Source organism: Mirounga leonina, unplaced genomic scaffold, assembly GCF_011800145.1.
Source record: "Mirounga leonina isolate KUSES-001 unplaced genomic scaffold, KU_Mleo_1.0 Mir_82, whole genome shotgun sequence".
Lineage (NCBI taxonomy): Eukaryota > Metazoa > Chordata > Mammalia > Carnivora > Phocidae > Mirounga > Mirounga leonina.
The window spans coordinates 12,423,602-12,441,281 of record NW_023270825.1 but is presented as its reverse complement, the minus strand read 5'-3'; the positions used below and the strand labels follow the sequence as shown (position 1 = coordinate 12,441,281).

The 17,680-nt window shown below is 49.0% G+C and overlaps 1 protein-coding gene across 1 annotated transcript in view; it reads left to right on the top strand.

Annotated features, from left to right (window-relative positions):
- The window catches only part of DGLUCY (D-glutamate cyclase), a 47,943-nt gene that overhangs the window by 22,534 nt on the left and 7,729 nt on the right, over positions 1-17,680 (top strand). Inside the window, 6 exon segments of the mRNA XM_034992992.1 lie at positions 436-570; positions 573-695; positions 4,988-5,087; positions 10,853-11,043; positions 12,760-12,879; positions 17,430-17,581. Of these exon segments, the coding sequence (XP_034848883.1) occupies positions 436-570; positions 573-695; positions 4,988-5,087; positions 10,853-11,043; positions 12,760-12,879; positions 17,430-17,581 (821 nt within the window).

Below are 17,680 nucleotides of genomic sequence, written 5' to 3'. Positions count from 1 at the left end.
TGCTGGTCAGCCACAGACCGGCTCCCCTTCGTGCCTGGGGGCGGGGGCGGAGAAGGAATTCTGGGGAACAACCAGCAGTCTCTGCCACATCCCCTCAAATCCACTTCAGAAACAAGAGTAAATAAAAAACCAAACTGCTGTTTACATAAGTTTCTACCTGAAACGCATGACGTTATCTTATGACTTTTTTTTTTTTAATCTATGACTTAAAAAAAAATGGGGTGCCTGGGTGGCTCAGTCGGTTGGGTCACCGACTCTTGGTTTCAGCTCAGGTCGTGACCTCAGGGTCGTGAGATCGAGCCCCGCGTCGGGCTCCCCGCTCAGTGCGGAGTCTGTTTCTCTCTCTCTCTCTCTCTCTCTCCCTCTGCCACCGCACCCCCCCCCCGCCTTCTCTCTTTCTCTCAAGCGAATAAATAAATCTGAAAATAATTTTAGGCCAGCAGGGGATCGGACACCTGCTCTGCAGAGATGAGCGGCTGCGAGACTCCCTGTTGCTGTCGCACGTCCGCTCGGTGCTCGTCACCACCGGCTGCCCCACACACTTCAACCACCAGCCCCCAGAAGAGACGGACGCCCTCCGGGGGCCATGGCCCTGGCCGCCTTCCTGCAGGCCCTGGGGAAGGGCGTCTCCATGATCGTTGACCAGAGAGCCTTGAGTTTGTTCGAGAGGCTTGTGGAAGAAGCTGTTGAGCAAGGTGAGGAGTGAGATGAGGATAGTCCGTTTCCCCCCAACGGGCCTTTGCGGGCAGAGGCTGTGGGGGTCGGGGGGGGGGCCGGGTGTGTGGAGCTCCTGCCAAGCACCCAGCTCAGGGCTATGCACCGGACAGGGGGCGTTTTCCTTCCTGTTCGAAACCTCTCTGGTATCAGCAGCATTAGCCCCATTTTATGGATGAAGAGGCTGAGTCTCTGAGGGGTCCGGGTGAGTTGCCTGGGTGGGAATGGTGAGCTCGAGTTTGAACCCGGGTCCTCCAGGCTCCAGAGCCCAGGGTCCTGCTGTGCACCTGCTCCCCTCCCTGTGTGACCTGCAGGGGACTCAGCAACCCAGGCCAGCCCGGACCCCAGCCCCCGACCCCCCGGAGGGGGGTGGAGGTGCGATAGTCGAAACCAGAGGTGGCAGGGTCCCTCCCGGGCCAGCGGGGCGGATGCCCCGCGCCGCACAGCCTCCTGGAGCACGCAGGTGCCTGAGAGCTGCAGGCGACGCTGGCGTGAGGCCGTGCCGCTGTCCGCGTCAGGATCGGCTGGGGTGCACTGTGAGCCGCAGCTCGTCGCCTCTCCTCTTCCCACTAGGGTTGTGCGGGCATCGGCGCGGAGCCTGGTGCCCTGACCTACTTCCCGCTGCCTGTGTCTCTGTGCCCCTGAAAATGCGTTTCGGGGTTTCTTCAAAGCTGTGCAAAACTACTCAGTCCACAAGTAAGGGGACTGGTGTCTCCGGGAGCCCCTCAGCCAGGGGGGCACAGGGCACAGGAGCCTTGCCTCTTGTCTTTCAGAGACAGGCAGGTCCCCGTGGAACTGGGACCCCACTGCCTGGAGCAGTGACCTCGAAAGTGCCCATTCCCCCCTGTTGGTTTTTCCTCCTTCCTGCCCTCACTTTCTGCCCTTCCCACCTGCCCCCTGGGGTCGTCTCCCAAATAAACCGCCTGCACCGGAGTCTTTGTGTCAGACTCTGGTTTCAGAGAACCCCAAACCGATGAACGGTGCAGGTGGAGGTTCCGAGACGTAGACAGCTCTGTCTGTATTTTGAAGGGAGAGTCATGATTCCGGGTGGATTGGACGCAGGTGTGAGACAGGGGATGAGGATGGCTGCACAGTTCGGGCAGGGTGACGGGGAGGGCGCAGCTGCCGGGGACCCACACCGCGGAGACGCTGCTCCTGGGAACATCCGACAGTGTGGCCGCTGTGGAAACCAGTATGGCGGTTCCTCAAAAAATGTAGAAAATCGCCCATGATCCAGCAATCCCACTTCTGGGTATCACCCCAAAAGAACCGAAAGCGGGGACGCAAACAGATACTTGCACATCCGCGTTCGCAGCAGCGTTATTCACCAGAGACAAGCCAAGGGTCTGTCCACGGATGAACCGATAAACAGAATGCAGTCTAGACAGACAATGGAATATGTCCTTCAGCCTTAAAAAGGAAGGAAATTCTGACCGATGGGTGAACCTGGAAGGAATCATGCTGAGTGAAATAAGCCGGTCACAAAGGACAAAATCCTGTAGGACTCCACTTACACGAGGGACTGAGAGCAACTGCTGTTGTAGGGACAGAAAGAAGAACGGTGGTCCGGGGGTTGGGGGGGCTGCTGGGGAGTGTTGATTAGGGACAGAATTCCAGTTGGGGAAGATGAGAAAGTTCTGGAGACGTGGTGGTGCTGGAGACAACTATAGCGTGAACGTACTCAACGCCAGAGACCTGTACGCTTAGAAATGGCTAAGGAAGTAAAAGTCACATTATGTAGGTTACCACAATTACAATTTAAAAAAAAAATCTTAAAAGAGTGCAGGTCTGAGCCTCAGTGTGAGCAATCTGTAGCCACACAAGTGGAGACGTCAAGTAGACAGATCTACGAGTCAAGTTCAGGAGAGCCGTCTGGGCTGGAAAGAGAAATCGGAGACCGGTTGGCATATTGATGGCCTTTTAAGTCCAGACACGGGGTGAGATCACCCAGGGAATAAGAGACAGAGAGAAGGTCCCAGGATTACACCCTGGGATGCTCCACATTGAAAGGTCAAGGAGGAGAGGGGGAGCCACCAGGGAGGCCAGGAAGGAACTGCACAGAGGACCGAGGGACACGGAAGGACCATGTTGTGAACAAGGAGGATGGGTGGGCCACAGTCCCAGCCGCTGCCAACAGGCTGGCAGCCTCCCCCATCTGACAAGCGGCTTGGATATTTTTAGCTGCCCACTTTCCCAGAGGCAGCTCTGCCCTCGCAGCTCACCTGCTGGCCTGGCTCAGAGGCTCCAGCTGCTTTCGGGGGCTCGGAACTGGGGCTCGCCCATGGGGTGGTTTAGAAGGTAGTGTCTGCTCTATTCAATTTTGCAGGACTTTTGTGACATGTGGACGAAGAAAGGGAAAAAGATTTGGCCTTTTAATGAAAATTAGTTCAGTTCTTTTTATAACCAAAGGCTGCACATGTTTAAAGAAGAAAAAGCTTAGTCATTTCTTCCTTGTCTTGAGCGTAAATGGACCAAATGGATAAATTGGTTCTTTGCAGCTCAGGTGCGGGTTCATATCTTGCGCTGACGTTCCTTTGCAGAGACTCTTTCTCTCTGTGTGCCCCTCTGGGGGGGTATGTTAGGTTCCCTGCCCTGTTTGGCTCCCCGGTGCCCCTTCTTACTAGTATCCTGTATCCTTGATCCAATGTCAGGAAGTAAGAAATCACCAGCCTTAACTTAGCACCTACTACATGCAAGACCCCCCAGCTCAGTGTTTGGCCCATATCACATCATTGCATCCACGGCAATGCTGGGTCAAGGGAGACATGACTAACCCCGTTTTGCAGAGGAGGAAACCACAGCTAAGGGAGTTTCTGTGGTTTGTCCAAGGTTACACAGCTAGGACTGTTGTTTGGTTGTAGTCAGTCCCCTTGCTGGGTCACCAGGCTGATCCTCACAGCACAGAAAGGGGCTGGGTCTTTCAGCTTGTTGTGACCACACTCCCCACCCCACCCCACCCCCGTTTCCTGGCTTGTCCCATGCAGAATGTGCTCGGCAAGTATCCCTTGATGGACTGACTGTCCTCTCCTTGTCTTTCCCCCTTAGACATGGGGTGGGACTGGGGAGGGATGTTGGAGGGAGCCACGCTGGGGGCCCCTTAGGGTCTCTGCCAATGATTCTGGCTTCTCTACCCACTGAGGGAGGGGGGCAGTGGCAGCTCCGAAAGGGCTTGGGACAGCCATATGGTGAAGCTGAGGTGGGAAGCAGCCACATTTATAATACCATGTGGTTTTAACATGGACAGGGTGCTTACTTGGGCTGGGTTTATGTGAGGTGTGTGAGGGGCTGATGATGGAGATTATGGCAGCCCCTCTGGTCCCCAGAGTGGGCCGGGGGGTTCCGCAGAACCAGTGGGACCGTAAGTGCTGGGTCCATCCCTGTCGCAGGCCCCCTGTTCGCCGTCTCAAGCTCTGCATGGAGATCTCATCCTGGGCCAGTGAATGCACAAGCATTCTACCTCCACCTGCTAGGAGGTGGATTCGTTAATGACAACCAAGTCACTTTTATTTTAATTTGGGATTTGTGTGTGCTTCCCACATATTCTACATTAATGCGTATTATTATTGTAATGAGAGAAGGTGCTGTTTTTTGAGAGTCAAAATCACTTTGGCAATCACTCCAATACCAGTAGCTAATTCCACGCCCAGACTCTGGGACCTCTCCACTGTTGTTCTAGAACTTCCCTGAAGGTATGCAGGGAGGGGAGGAGGGGGGGAGCGGATGAGAACTTGGGGTGGAAACTGGGGTCGTGACACTGACCTCCATCCTTGGCTTCATCTGACTTACATAGCACCTCTGAGCCTCAGTTTTCCTCTTCTGTAAAATGGGGTTAATAATGGTTCTTATCACATAGAACTGTTGTGACAATTAAGTGAGAGCATGCATGTCAGGTGCTTAGTGGAGGGCTAGCTCCGGGTCACCATGGGCGCCACGTGTCCCCAGCACTCACGATGGCAGTGAGCCAGAATAGGCCTCCATTCATGGGGTCTCATGGACATCTACAGGCAGCATATTTGCTAGCCCCCAATAGTGGTGACAGTAGCCCAATTCCACGCCACTCAGGGTCACACACTCCGGCAACCGAGGGTTTACTAAGGACTATAAGTAAACAAGTATTCTCATTCTCGGGTTGAGGTCTCAGCTTTCCTAACAAAGTATTCGACAGGTAGGTAGTGATAGTGATGCTTTCCAAAGCAGCTTCGGAAAAGCCAACATGAATTTCCAAAATGCAACACGAGGGCTGATGTGTCAACCCTTTGCCTTTATTTTCAAGGTGTTCTGAAGACACCGATCCCCTTATTAACTTTCCAAGGTGAATCAGCGGGAGCCGCTCAGGCATTTCTCTGCAAAGATGGAGACCCCAAGTCACCGAGGTATGTGCATCCCATCCCAGCGTAAGCAGGTGATGGTGGAAAAGCCCACGCTCTATTCACTTTGCTGACTCCAGGGAGAACAGAGCCATGTGCCCAGGGGTTCTGACGGGCCAGGCTGCTGGGTTTCCAGGAGTCCTGGGGGCTTCACAAAGCATTTCTGGGCATGGCATGCCCTCCTGATAGAGGAGGAAGATAGGAAAATTATAAAAACCGAAAACTAGCAGTTTCTCAAACTGGGTCATGACCCATTAGAGAGAAGTGAGTCATTTCAGTGGGGTAACCGGCACGTTTGCAAGGGGAATGAGAAACAGAAATACTATCGTACGTCCTGTGTCGTAATGCTAAGTACTCTCTCGTGAAATTTTGTGCAAATGCGTGTGTTCTTTTTACTGTGTGTCGTGATCAGACATTTTGAAAAATACATCTTTATTGTATGTAGGGATGCATTTCAGATCTTACAAATTTTTTTTTTAAGATTTTATTTATTTATTTGAGAGAGAGAATGAGAGAGAGAGAGAGAGCATGAGAGGGGGGAGGGTCAGAGGGAGAAGCAGACTCCCTGCCGAGCAGGGAGCCCGACGCGGGACTCGATCCAGGGACTCCAGGATCATGACCTGAGCCGAAGGCAGTCGCTTAACCAACTGAGCCCACCCAGGCGCCCCTGTGATGAGAACTTTTAAGATCTAAGCAATTTATTACAAACTTTAAAGTGTGTTATTGATACTGTGACTGTGCTTTTTAAAAAAAAAAAAGACTTTATTTGGGAGACAGAGTGCGTGCACACACAAGCGGGGATGGGGGGTGTTGTGGAGGAGCGAGGGAGAGGGAGAGGCAGACTCCCCACCAGCAGGGAGCCCAGCACCCTGGGATCACAACATGAGCCAAAGGCAGATGGTTAACCAACTGAGCCACCCAGGCACCCCCAGATCTTACCATTTTTAATACAGCGTTTCTAAAACTTTTTTGACAGCAGTAATACCTTCTGCATTGCAAACAGGACGCACACACGTGTGCGTACCCACACCCACAACTAAAACGAAGATTCAGAAAACAGTATTTACTCTTGCGATGTGCAGTATATTCTGACGTTTTCTATTCCAGTCTATTCTATTCTATTCTACAGTGTTCTGTTTTACTTTTCTGGAAATGCTGACCTGGCCTAATAAATTTATTTCACAACCCACTAATGCGTGTCCAGTTAGAACTTAAAAACACTGCTTTAATAGGCCTGGCGGGCATAGCTGTCCTGCAGCTCGCAGCAGAACTTGATGATCATAATGAGGACCCTGAGTCACCAAGAAAAAGTTCAGTCGTGGATCCCATATGCCATTTAAAGCAGCAGAAACATGTGTGGTTCATATTAGAGATGTTTATATTCTCCAAATGGTTGACATATAAACAAAGCTCTGGATCTTCAGGGAGAAGCTAGAAAATTCTCTGGTGTGGGATCCCTGATGCCAGTTAACGCAGGTGCTGCTCTATTTGCTGAGTGGAGGGAGGCCGGGCAGATCTGATTGTGGGGAGAGAGGCTTGTGCTCTCTTTGGAGAAGATGCGTTAACTCTTTCCAGGGAGCCGGCTTCCCAGGAGTGGATTACTTCCCACTGTAACTAAATGGATCCTGCTGGCCTAAAAAAGAGGCTTAGTCATTTCGTCCCTGTCTTGAGCATAAATGGACCAAATGGATAAATTGGTTATATACCTTCATTAGGTATATAACTGAAATTCTCCTAGGGGGAAGGTCCAGAAGTGGTGTTCTCCCTGCAGAACAGAGAACATATTGATCCCAGTCGGAGGTCCTGTTCTAAAGAGGCTTTTCATCACCATGGATATAGGTCTAGGGGAAATTCAGGGTCAAAGTTCCTTCCTCCTGTTGACTCTGCTTCTCAGTGGCTGCTTTTTTTCTGCCCTGGGCGTGGAGCCTCAGGATTGCTTTCTAAAACCTACTCAGTGGCCTGATTCCAAGCATCTATGATGCCACCACATTCTACACAACCAAGGGGCATAGCCAGGCATTCAGAGTTCAGATTTTTTTATTATTATGGTAAAATATACATAACATAAATTTCACCATTTTAACCATTTTAAGCATGCGGTTCAGTGGTATTAAGGTCTATCTGCATTGCTGGGCAATCATCCCCACCATCCATCTCCAGAATGTTTTCATCTTCCCAAACAGGAATGCTCTACCCATAAACAATGACTTTCCATTCCCCCTCGACCCCAGCCCCTACTTTCTGCCTCTACAAATCCACTGCTATAGTACCTCATATAACCATAGGGACCATATAGTATTTGTCCTTCCGGGACTGGCTTATTCCAGTTAGCAAATTATCCTCAAGATTCATCCACGTTGTAGCGTATGTCAGAATTTCCTTCCTTTTTTAAGGCTAGATAATACTCCCTTGTATGTACATACCACACTCTGCCTCTTTGTTCGTCTGTTGGTGTTCATCCCTTTTGCCTAGTGTGAATAATGCTGCAGTGAACAAGGGTGTCTAAGTATCTCCTCGAGACCCTGCTTTCAATTCTTTGGGCTGCGGACCCAGGGGTGGAATTGCTGGATCATGTGGTAATTCTATTTCACACTTTTTGAGGAACCGCCACACAGTTTTCCATAACAAAGATTTTAATGTACTCTATCATGGGGCGCCTGGGTGGCTCAGTCAGTTAAGCACTTGACTCTTATTTTTTTTATTTTATTATGTTATGTTAGTCACCATACAATACATCATTAGTTTTTGATGTGGTGATCCACGATTCATTGTTTTCGTATAACACCCAGTGCTCCATGCAGTACGTGCCCTCCTTAATATCCATCACCAGGCTAACCAACCCCCCCAACCCCCTCACCTCTAAAACCCTGTTTGTCTCTCAGAGTCCATAGTCTCTCATGGTTCATCTCTCCCTCCAATTCCCCCCCCATTTTTCCCTTCCTTCTCCTAATGTCCTCCATGCTATTCCTTATGTTCCACAAATACATGAAACCATATGATAATTGACTTTCTCTGCTTGACTTATTTCACTTAGCATAATCTCCTCCAGTCCCATCCATTTTGATGTAAAAGTTGGCTATTCATCCTCTCTGATGGCTGAGTAATATTCCATTGTATATATGGACCACATCTTCTTTATCCATTCATCTGTTGAAGGCGCTTGACTCTTAATTTCGGCTCGGGTCATGATCTCAGGGTCGTAAGATTGAGCCCAGCTTCGGACTCCACGCTCAGCGGGGATCCCTGCTTGAGATTCTCCCTCTCCCTCTGCCCCCCTCACCCCCGCCAGTTCTCTCTCTTTCTCTCTCTCTAGAATAAATAACTAAATCTTACAAAAAAATAAAGAACTCCATCATGGGGGGATTTAGAGAGATATAAAAGTGCAATTTTCATATTTTTAAGTTGGATTGTCTTGATAATTACAAAAGCAACCACAAATACCACCACTTCCTGTGCCCTGAGTAGGTACAGGGCTGTCTGCGAAGTACCTCTTGTGCATTTTCTCCACTATATTGTTGAAGCCTCTTTAAAACTCTCTGAAGTAGGGGCGCCTGGGTGGCTCAGTCGGTTAAGCGTCTGCCTTCGGCTCAGGTCATGGTCCCAGGGTTCTGGGATCGAGCCCCGCATCGGGCTCCCTGCTCGGCGGGAAGCCTGCTTCTCCCTCTCCCACTCCCCCTGCTTGTGTTCCCTCTCTCGCTGTGTCTCTCTCTGTCAAATAAATCAATAAAATCTTTAAAAAAAAAAAAAAAGACACTGTCACTTAGAAATCCAGCATTCCCACAAGCAAGAAAGGGAAATGCCGCTTAATCGAGCGTGTTCTACTCGCCCAGCTCTAAAATACTAAAACTAATAATAAAATAATAACAATAATAAAATTGAAGCATGGTATATTCTATTGGTCATATAGGACAAATGTACCATGTATACTGTGTTTCATCTTAGAATGCATTAATTTTTTTTTATTTTATTTATTTATTTGAGAGAGAGAGAATGAGAGACAGAGAGCATGAGAGGGAGGAGGGTCAGAGGGAGAAGCAGACTCCCTGCCGAGCAGGGAGCCCGATGCGGGACTCGATCCCGGGACTCCAGGATCATGACCTGAGCCGAAGGCAGTCGCCCAACCGACTGAGCCACCCAGGCACCCACGAATGCATTGATTTTTAAGTATAACTTCAATACGTGATTAATGCGATATTTTGACTGCTAATAGTATAATAATGTGACCCTTTGTGTTTGTACAGAACTTTATCTTTTTCAAAGAGGTCTCACACCAACATATTTTTGAAGCTTCTTTAAAACCCTGGCAAGTAGGTAAGGCAGGCAGAGTGTCCAAAAACGAGGCCCAGGAAGTTCCTTGAGGTCACCTCGCCAATTAGCGTTGCTGGTAGAATTAGGAGTCCAGACTCCCAGGACCACTTCCGACATGCTTTTCATGGCATCATGTTGCCTTCGTGAATTTCTGAAAGGCTTGACACAAGTCCCAGAACAGCGTTCCCCTCCCCTGGCGGTAGGTATAGATCCTCGGGTAACGAAGGCAAGTTTCTCGTTCTGTGTTTTTTTTTTGTTTTTTGTTTTTTTAAAGATTTTATTTATTTATTTGACAGAGAGAGACACAGCGAGAGAGGGAACACAAGCAGGGGGAATGGGAGAGGGAGAAGCAGGCTCCCCGCGGAGCAGGGAGCCCGATGTGGGGCTCGATCCCAGGACCCTGGGATCATGACCCGAGCTGAAGGCAGACGCTCAACGACTGAGCCACCCAGGTGCCCCTGAAATATTTAAGGACAAATCTAATTACAGATGGGCACACACTAAAAACTACAAAACACTGCTAAAAAAATTAAAGACCTGAAAAAAATGGAGATATACTACATTCATGGGAAGATTCTATATTGTCCAGATGTCATTTGTCCTCAGTTTGCTTTATAATCAATGCAATCTCAATCCAAATACCAGCTGGCTTTTTGTAGAAACTGACAAGTTGAGTTTAAAATTCAAATGGAAATGCAAAGGGCCTAGAATAGCCAAAATAACTTTTAAAAAGAACAAAGAAGACTTAATACTACCTGATTTAAAACTTGTTCTAAAGCTGCTGTATCCAAGACAGTGAAGTTTTTTTAAAATTTATTTTATTTTATTTTATTTATTTATTTAACAGAGAGAGACACAGCGAGAGAGGGAACACAAGCAGGGGGACTGGGAGAGGGAGAAGCAGGCTCCCCGCGGAGCAGGGAGCCCGATGCGGGGCTCGATCCCAGGACCCTGGGATTCTGACCTGAGCCGAAGGCAGACGCTTAACGACTGAGCCACCCAGGCGCCCCTCTCGTTCTGTGTTTAATTGTTCTCTTCGTTCAAACACTTCAGAGTGTTTCCCAGATTCATTAGTCACCTTTGGCTTTTGAGGTTTTGATGAGACAATGAAAGTCTTCCTGGTTGAGTAGAAAGTTTCTGCAAAGCTCCTGGTCTTTTCCAGAAGAGGCCTTGGGTGTGGTACCCACAGCGCACTTAGCTTCAGCTTCCTGTCTCTCTGGGCTGGACAGGCCGAGGACTTGAGGGCTGGAGGAAGGAATGCCCAGAGTGTAGAAGGAAGGGGTCTCCAAGTCAAAGGGGCGATCAGGATCAAAGGAGCTGTTCTTCCCCCGCCACATGGACCCCAATCTTTGCTGATCCCCCCAAGGATGCCCCCAAGACCCCAGAGGAAGCAGGTAGAGCTGGCTGTTTGTGCCTTCAAACTGCTCCCTCTGTGGACCTCTGGAGCTTTCTCTTACCCTCAGGAGCACAGGCTTCTCTTGTGGTCCCTATGACCCCCTGCCCAGCAGGGCCACCCCTGTCTTTTCTCTCCTCTGCTCCATCGATACCCCGTTCCTCAGTTTCCACAGGCAGCTGGCTTGTCATGGACATGGCACTGACCTTCCACTTAGCACCCAGGTCCCAACCCTCTCGGAGACCCTGGGAGTGCCCTTGAGTGAGGAAAATAAGGCCACAGGCAGGACTGACCTGAGGAGCAAACAAGATTAAATTCATAAAGTACAAAAGAGCAGAGACGGGCACCTGGGTGGCTCAGTCCTTAAGCGTCTGCCTTCAGCTCAGGTCATAATCCCAGGGTCCTGGGATTGAGCCCCGCATCGGGCTCCCTGCTCCACGGGAAGCCTGCTTCTCCCTCTCCCTCACTCCCCCTGCTGTGTTCCCTCTCTCGTGTTCTCTCTCTGTCAAATAAGTAAAATAAAATCTTAAAAAAAAAAAAAAAGAGCAGAGACAGAAGTAGACAAACACCAATGTTAGCTTTGTTATTATTCCCCTTCATTCAGCCGGCTGTTGTGGGCCTAGAAAATGATGTGTGTCCGTTCATCTCAATCTGATGAACAGGAGGCTCCCCTGAGAAATCCTCAGGGGGTGGACCTGAGGCACCAGGTCATAGCAACCGTCTGCTTCTTTCGGCTGCGCCCAGGTCTCCGGTGCTCGAGGTGGGGTAGCTCTAGTCCCGTCCACCACCTCACAGTGAATGCTGGCCTCAGGTGGATCTCTTCCACCCGTAGAAACCCACACAGAAACAGCCGTGCAACCGTGCCTTGGACCAGGGCCTTGGGTGAGCCGTTATCTTGAGGCAGCTGACCTCTGACCTACAGAATCCTCCAGAAACATCGGGACACAGGACCAAATGGTGCTCCTCCAGCACCACCCATGAGGGCGACAGGCTGCAGGGTTGGTTCAACTTTTTTCATCTTGTGCCTGTGAGGCTGGAGCTGCCTGGGAATTATTTTTAGCCAACTCACCTATCTTCAACACCATTCATTTCACCGGTGAGTTAAATAATTTCTAACACCGATTTATTCTAACATGTTTGTTCTAGCATTTATTATGTGGATCAACAAACCCTCAGGTGCTGACGCTCAGACTGGCCTTGAGACCTGGTCTCTTTCACATGCTAACCAACTACCTCTGTGGTTTGTATTCCTGATTCGGCTACTTCACAGGGCGCTGGGCACCCTTCTGGTGTAGACGAAGATGAACTGACACACATATATTTCGTACTCTTTCACCAGAAGCCTTTAAAGTGAAGTACAGATTTGGCCTTGACCATCTCTACCAGTTCCCTGTCACACAGATGGGGCTCACGGCCTTGCAGCCCATCCTGAGCAGGAGCCACACCCCTTCTCCCATGGGCCTGATAGCACCAGCATAGGGGGTGCCCCGTCTGTGACTAGAGAGCGTGACTCAGTAAGGGACATGGCCACACACCGGTGAGTTCCAAACTTCGACTCACTTTTTTTTTTTTTAAGATTTTATTTTTTTATTTATTTGACAGAGAGAGAGAGAGAGACAGCTAGAGAGGGAACACAAGCAGGGGGAGTGGGAGAGGGAGAAGCAGACTCCTGGCCGAGCAGGGAGCCCGATGCGGGGCTCGATCCCAGGACCCTGGGATCATGACCTGAGCCGAAGGCAGACGCTTAACGACTGAGCCACCCAGGCACCCCGTTCAACTCACTTTTAACTAGAGAAGTCTCTAGAAGACCTGAAGGAGAAGTACATCTCCTGGTTGTCTGAAAATAGACCCCGAGCCAACACTTTTCCCCTCCCTGAGGCAATACAACACATGTGGAGGGGCTACCCTGCCCCCAAACCACCACCCCCATTCTGCCCAATCCTGTACACTGACTGACTCAGCTCCCCCTCCCTTCAGGAGTCAGTGACGGGGGCAATGAGCTTGGGATGGGCAAAGTCGAGGAGGCTGTGAAGAGACACATTCGAAATGGGGATGTGATCGCCTATGACGCGGAGGCTGACTTTGCTGTCATCACTGGTAAGCGCTCAGATGGCGGGCCAGTCAGGCCCGGCTACCCAGGAGGAGGGACCCGGAGGCCTGGAGCCTATCCGGCCAGAAGCTCCCCTCCTCTGTGAGGGGAGTCTCCAGGGCACCAGGGCAAGAAGGGGACCTGGTTCTCAGCCTTTGGCCTCTCATTCAGTCATCCAACAAACATCGGCCCTGGAGTTACGTAGCAAGGGTCGGGCTCCCCAGGGCTCCTGCTCTAGGGGTAGCAGACAGACAAGGAGCCCTACGAAAGCAACACACCAGCTCATGCTACACAGTGCCAAGAGGAAGATGGAAGACAGGGACCGGCAGGCCACTTTAGATCAGTGGTCAGGGAAGGCCTCTCTGAAGCGGGGTCGTCCATGCTTTCCTCTGTGCCTCCTGCAGGGTGGAAAGGAAGAGAACCATCTGGTAAACGTTTGGAGGGGGCAGAAGGCTTCCCACCTCCCTTCAAACTTACCTCTGCCGTAGGCTGCCCTGTCCCTCTTTTCCCCGTCAGGACCAACCTTTCCCAGGTCCTTTGAGGCCCCAGTTCTCCATCCTTGACTGCACCACAAGTTTCAGGGATTTTGACAGATACCCAAGAAAGGCTCTCCCATTTCCTCCTCAAAACAGAGCCTGTAGATGAGCAGAAATCCCTGAGGGGATTAGGGCTAGGGTAGGAAAACCTGCACCTGATGGATGGCTGGAGGCTCAGTGTGGACAAGTTTGAGAGTTCAAAACTCCAGGGGGCCCCAGTCACAGGGGGACCCCACACTTTTGTGACTTCTACCCCCATTAGCTCTACTCAGTCCACACTACAGATATCAGAGAAAAGTCCCCTTGTGCTTTAGGGGGTAGAAGGAAGAAACTATTTTGAAATATATCAGAGCACCCCATCCTTTTTTTTTAAGATTTAATTTATTTATTTGAGAGAGAGAGCACAAGTGGGGGGAGGGGCAGAGGGAGAAGCAGACTCCCCACTGAGCAGGGACCCCCCGCCCCACCCCGTGCAGGGCTTGATCGCAGGACTCTGAGATCATGACCTGAGCCGAAAGCAGCAGCTCAACCCACTGAACCACTCAGGTGCCCCCAAGAGCACTCCATTCTTTTTTTTTTAATTTTTTATTGTCATGTTAATCACCATACATTACATCATTAGTTTTTGATGTAGTGTTCCATGATTCATTGTTTGTGCATAACACCCAGAAGAGCACTCCATTCTTAACAAGGCCTGCCCTCAGGAGAAACCGTTTTACCAGAGCCTAACCTACCTGGGGAAGGGAAATACCCAAAAATAGTCAACATGCACCAACAGATGATAATATAAGCAGAGACATGGAAAAATCTAAGGAAAAAATGAAGAGATGTCAGAAAGCAAAAACACTGCAACAGAAATGAAGAATGCCTTTAATGGGCCCATTAGCAGCCTGGACACAGCTGAGAAAAATCACCTCTGACCTTGAAGGTATGACAATAGGAACTTCCAAAACTAGAAAGCTAAGAGAAAAAGACTGGATGAAACAGAATAGAATATCCAAGAATTGTTACGTGTAATGGGAATATCAGAAGGAGAAGAAAGACAGAAAGGAAGAGAAGCAATATTTAAAGCAATAATGACTGAGATTTTCCCCCTAGATTAATGTCAGAAACCAAACCATAGATCCAGGAAGCTCAGAGAGCACCAAGCAGGATAAATGAAGAGCAAAGGTAAGAATTACATCCAACTTCTCCTCAGAAATCACACAAGCCAGTAGAGTGGCATGCAATATTTAAAGTGTTGACAGAAAAAAACCACCAACCTAGAATTCCGTGCACTGTGAAATTATCCTTCAAAAGTGAAAGAGAAAGAAAGAATTTCTCAAACAGGGTATTTGTTGCTAATAGACCTGCCTTACAGGAAACATTAAAAGAAATTATTTAGGGAGAAGGAAAATTGCATAAGTTAGAAACTCAGATCTACACCAAGAAGGGCATTGGAGAATAAATAAATGAAGGTAAAATAATTTTTATTTTTCTTGTTCTGAATTGATCTAACAGATAACACTTTGTTCAAAATAATAATAGCAATGACTCTTCAGTTATACTCATGTATATAAGTGAAGTGGATGACAGCAATCATATAAGGGATGGGAGGGAAGAATGAGGAATATTTTGTCTAAGGTGTTTGCCCTAACTGTGAAATGGTTGTTTGAACGTGAACTTGGATTTGTTGTAAATGTATGTTGCAAACTCTAGGGCAACCACTAAAAAGAATTTTTTTTTAAAGAGGTATTATTGATATGCTAAGAAATGAGAGAAAATAAAATCCTATAAAGTGCTCAATTAAAACCACAACAGGCAGAAAAATGGTGGAAGACAAAAATGGGGGGGGCGGAAAGAGCTAGGGCAACAAACAGAAAACAGTAAAAATGTGGCAGATATTAATACAGCCATATCACTAATCACCTTAAATGTCAGTTGTCTAAATACCCCAATTAAAAGGCAGAGATGGTCAGAATGGATAAAAAAACAAGGCCCAGCTATAGTTGTCTGTAAGAAACCCACTTTAAATATAAAGAAACACATAGATTAAAAGTGGTTGGATGGAGAAAAATATACCAGGCTAACAGTAACCAAAAGAAAGCATACGTTGCTATATTAATCTCAGAGCAGACTTCAGAGAAGGGAAAGTTATCAGGGTCAAAGGGGGCAGTCCATAACGTAAAGAGGTCAATACTCCAAGAAGACATAACAATTCTTTTTGTTTGTTTGTTTTTGAAGACATAACAATTCTTTTTTTCAAGTTTTAATTAAGTAACCCAGTGTGGGACTTGAACTCACAACCGCAAGGTCAAGAGTCACATGCTTTTCTGACTGAGCCAGCCAGGTGCCCCAAAGACATAACAATTTTTTTAAAGTTTTTATTTATTCATTTATTTTTAGAGGGAGAGAGTGTGTGAGTGTGAGCAAGGGGAGGGGCAGAAGGGGAAGGAGAGAATCCCAATCAGACTCTGCAGGGCTCAATCCCATGACCCCAAGACCACCACCTGAGTGAAAACCAAGAGTTGGACACCCAACCGAGCCACCCAGGCTCCCCAAGACATAAACTTCTTCATGTGTATGCTCCTAAAAAGGAGTGTCAAATATGTGAGGCAAAAACTGGTAGAAGTACAGGAGAGATGGGTATATCCACTCTAATATCTATGGAGACTTTAATAGCCCTCTATCGGAAAGGGACAGATCCAGTAGGCAGAAAATTAGTAAGGACTTAGTTGAAATCAGCAACACCACCAACTAACTGGAAATAATTGAGGGGCACCTGGGTGGCTCAGTGGGTTAAGCATCTGACTCTTGATTTCAGCTCAGGTGATGATGTCAGGGTCATGAGATCGAGCCCCGTGTCGGGCTCCATGCTGGGCGTGAAGTCTGCTTAAGATTCTCTCTCCCTCTCCCTCTGCCTGTCCCCCACAAGCCCCTCCCCTGGCTCGCCTGGTCCTCACCTGCCTCATTCTGATATATGCCTTGTATTTATGTGCCACACACCTTTGTACTCAATGTATGTTTGCATTTTTTTCCTCCCTGAAATGCCCCCCTCTCCACCCTTCCTCTGGCAAATCCTGCCCAGCCTACAAGGCCCGTATGAAATGACACCTTTTCTGTGAATTTTTCCCAAAACAGGCAGGATGAGTGGCCCCTCCTGAGTGCTCCCATCATCCTCTGTGAGCACCTCCCTCCCGCCCTGAGCGTTGGCTGTGCACACAGGCCCTCTCTCCCCTGCATCGGAGTTCCTCTTCCTTTTTTAGCTCTGACACCTAGAGTCTAGCAGGTCCTTAATCAATCCTTCTTCAGTTGAATGGAGAACTCAGGCAGGTTTCAGAGAAAAGCCAGTGAGGTCGTCCCCAGACTGGGGAATAGGCGCCTTGGGGCTGGCTGACTTAGGAGCGTTCTGCAAGCAAGGAAGAGGCGATGCCGCACAGTCAGCTAGCTCCTCGGAGGACCAGCTTCCACGCAGCAAGATGGATCCAGGTCCGCCACGCCGAGAGTTTCCTAATTTCAGAAGCTCTGCAAAGGCTTCCTAGGGGTAGAGCCTAATCTTCTTCTCTCTCTCTCTCTTTTTTTTTTAGATTTTATTTATTTATTTGACAGAGAGAGACACAGCGAGAGAGGGAACACAAGCAGGGGGAGTGGGAGAGGGAGAAGCAGGCTTCCCGCTGAGCAGGGACCTTGAGATCATGACCTGAGCCGAAAGCAGACATTCAACGGCTGAGCGATCCAGGTGCCCCTAAATCTTCTCTGATGGTTAGTAACAGTACGTAACCCAGTTGGTTTAGAGCAGTGACTCAACCTTTAACTTGAATCAGCATCACCTGGAGAGCTTATGCGCTCCCTGTCTTCCCTGCTGAGTTTCTGATGAAGTAGGTCTGCGCTGGGGCCCAAGAATCTGTTTCTCACAAGTTCTCTGGTGCCATGGGTGCCACTGACCTTGGGGCCATTCTTTGAGATGAGTTCTGCTGCTTAGAGGCAGGGTGATGGACCCCATCACCTTTCCACTTCTATGATAGAATCTTTTTTTGTTCTAGGTGTTTCTAACTGGGGAGGCTATGCCTTGGCCTGTGCACTGTACATCCTAAACTCATGTGAGGTCCACCAACGTTACCTAAGGAAGGCAGTTGGGCCCTCCAGAGCACCTGGGGAACAGAACTGGACTCAGGCCCTTCCATCTGTTGCCAAGGTAACACACCTAGCCGGCCATGCCCTACGTGAGGCCTGTTCCAGGCTATAAGCTGAGGGTTCCTGGCTATAAACCGAGGGTTCCAGGTTATAAACCGAG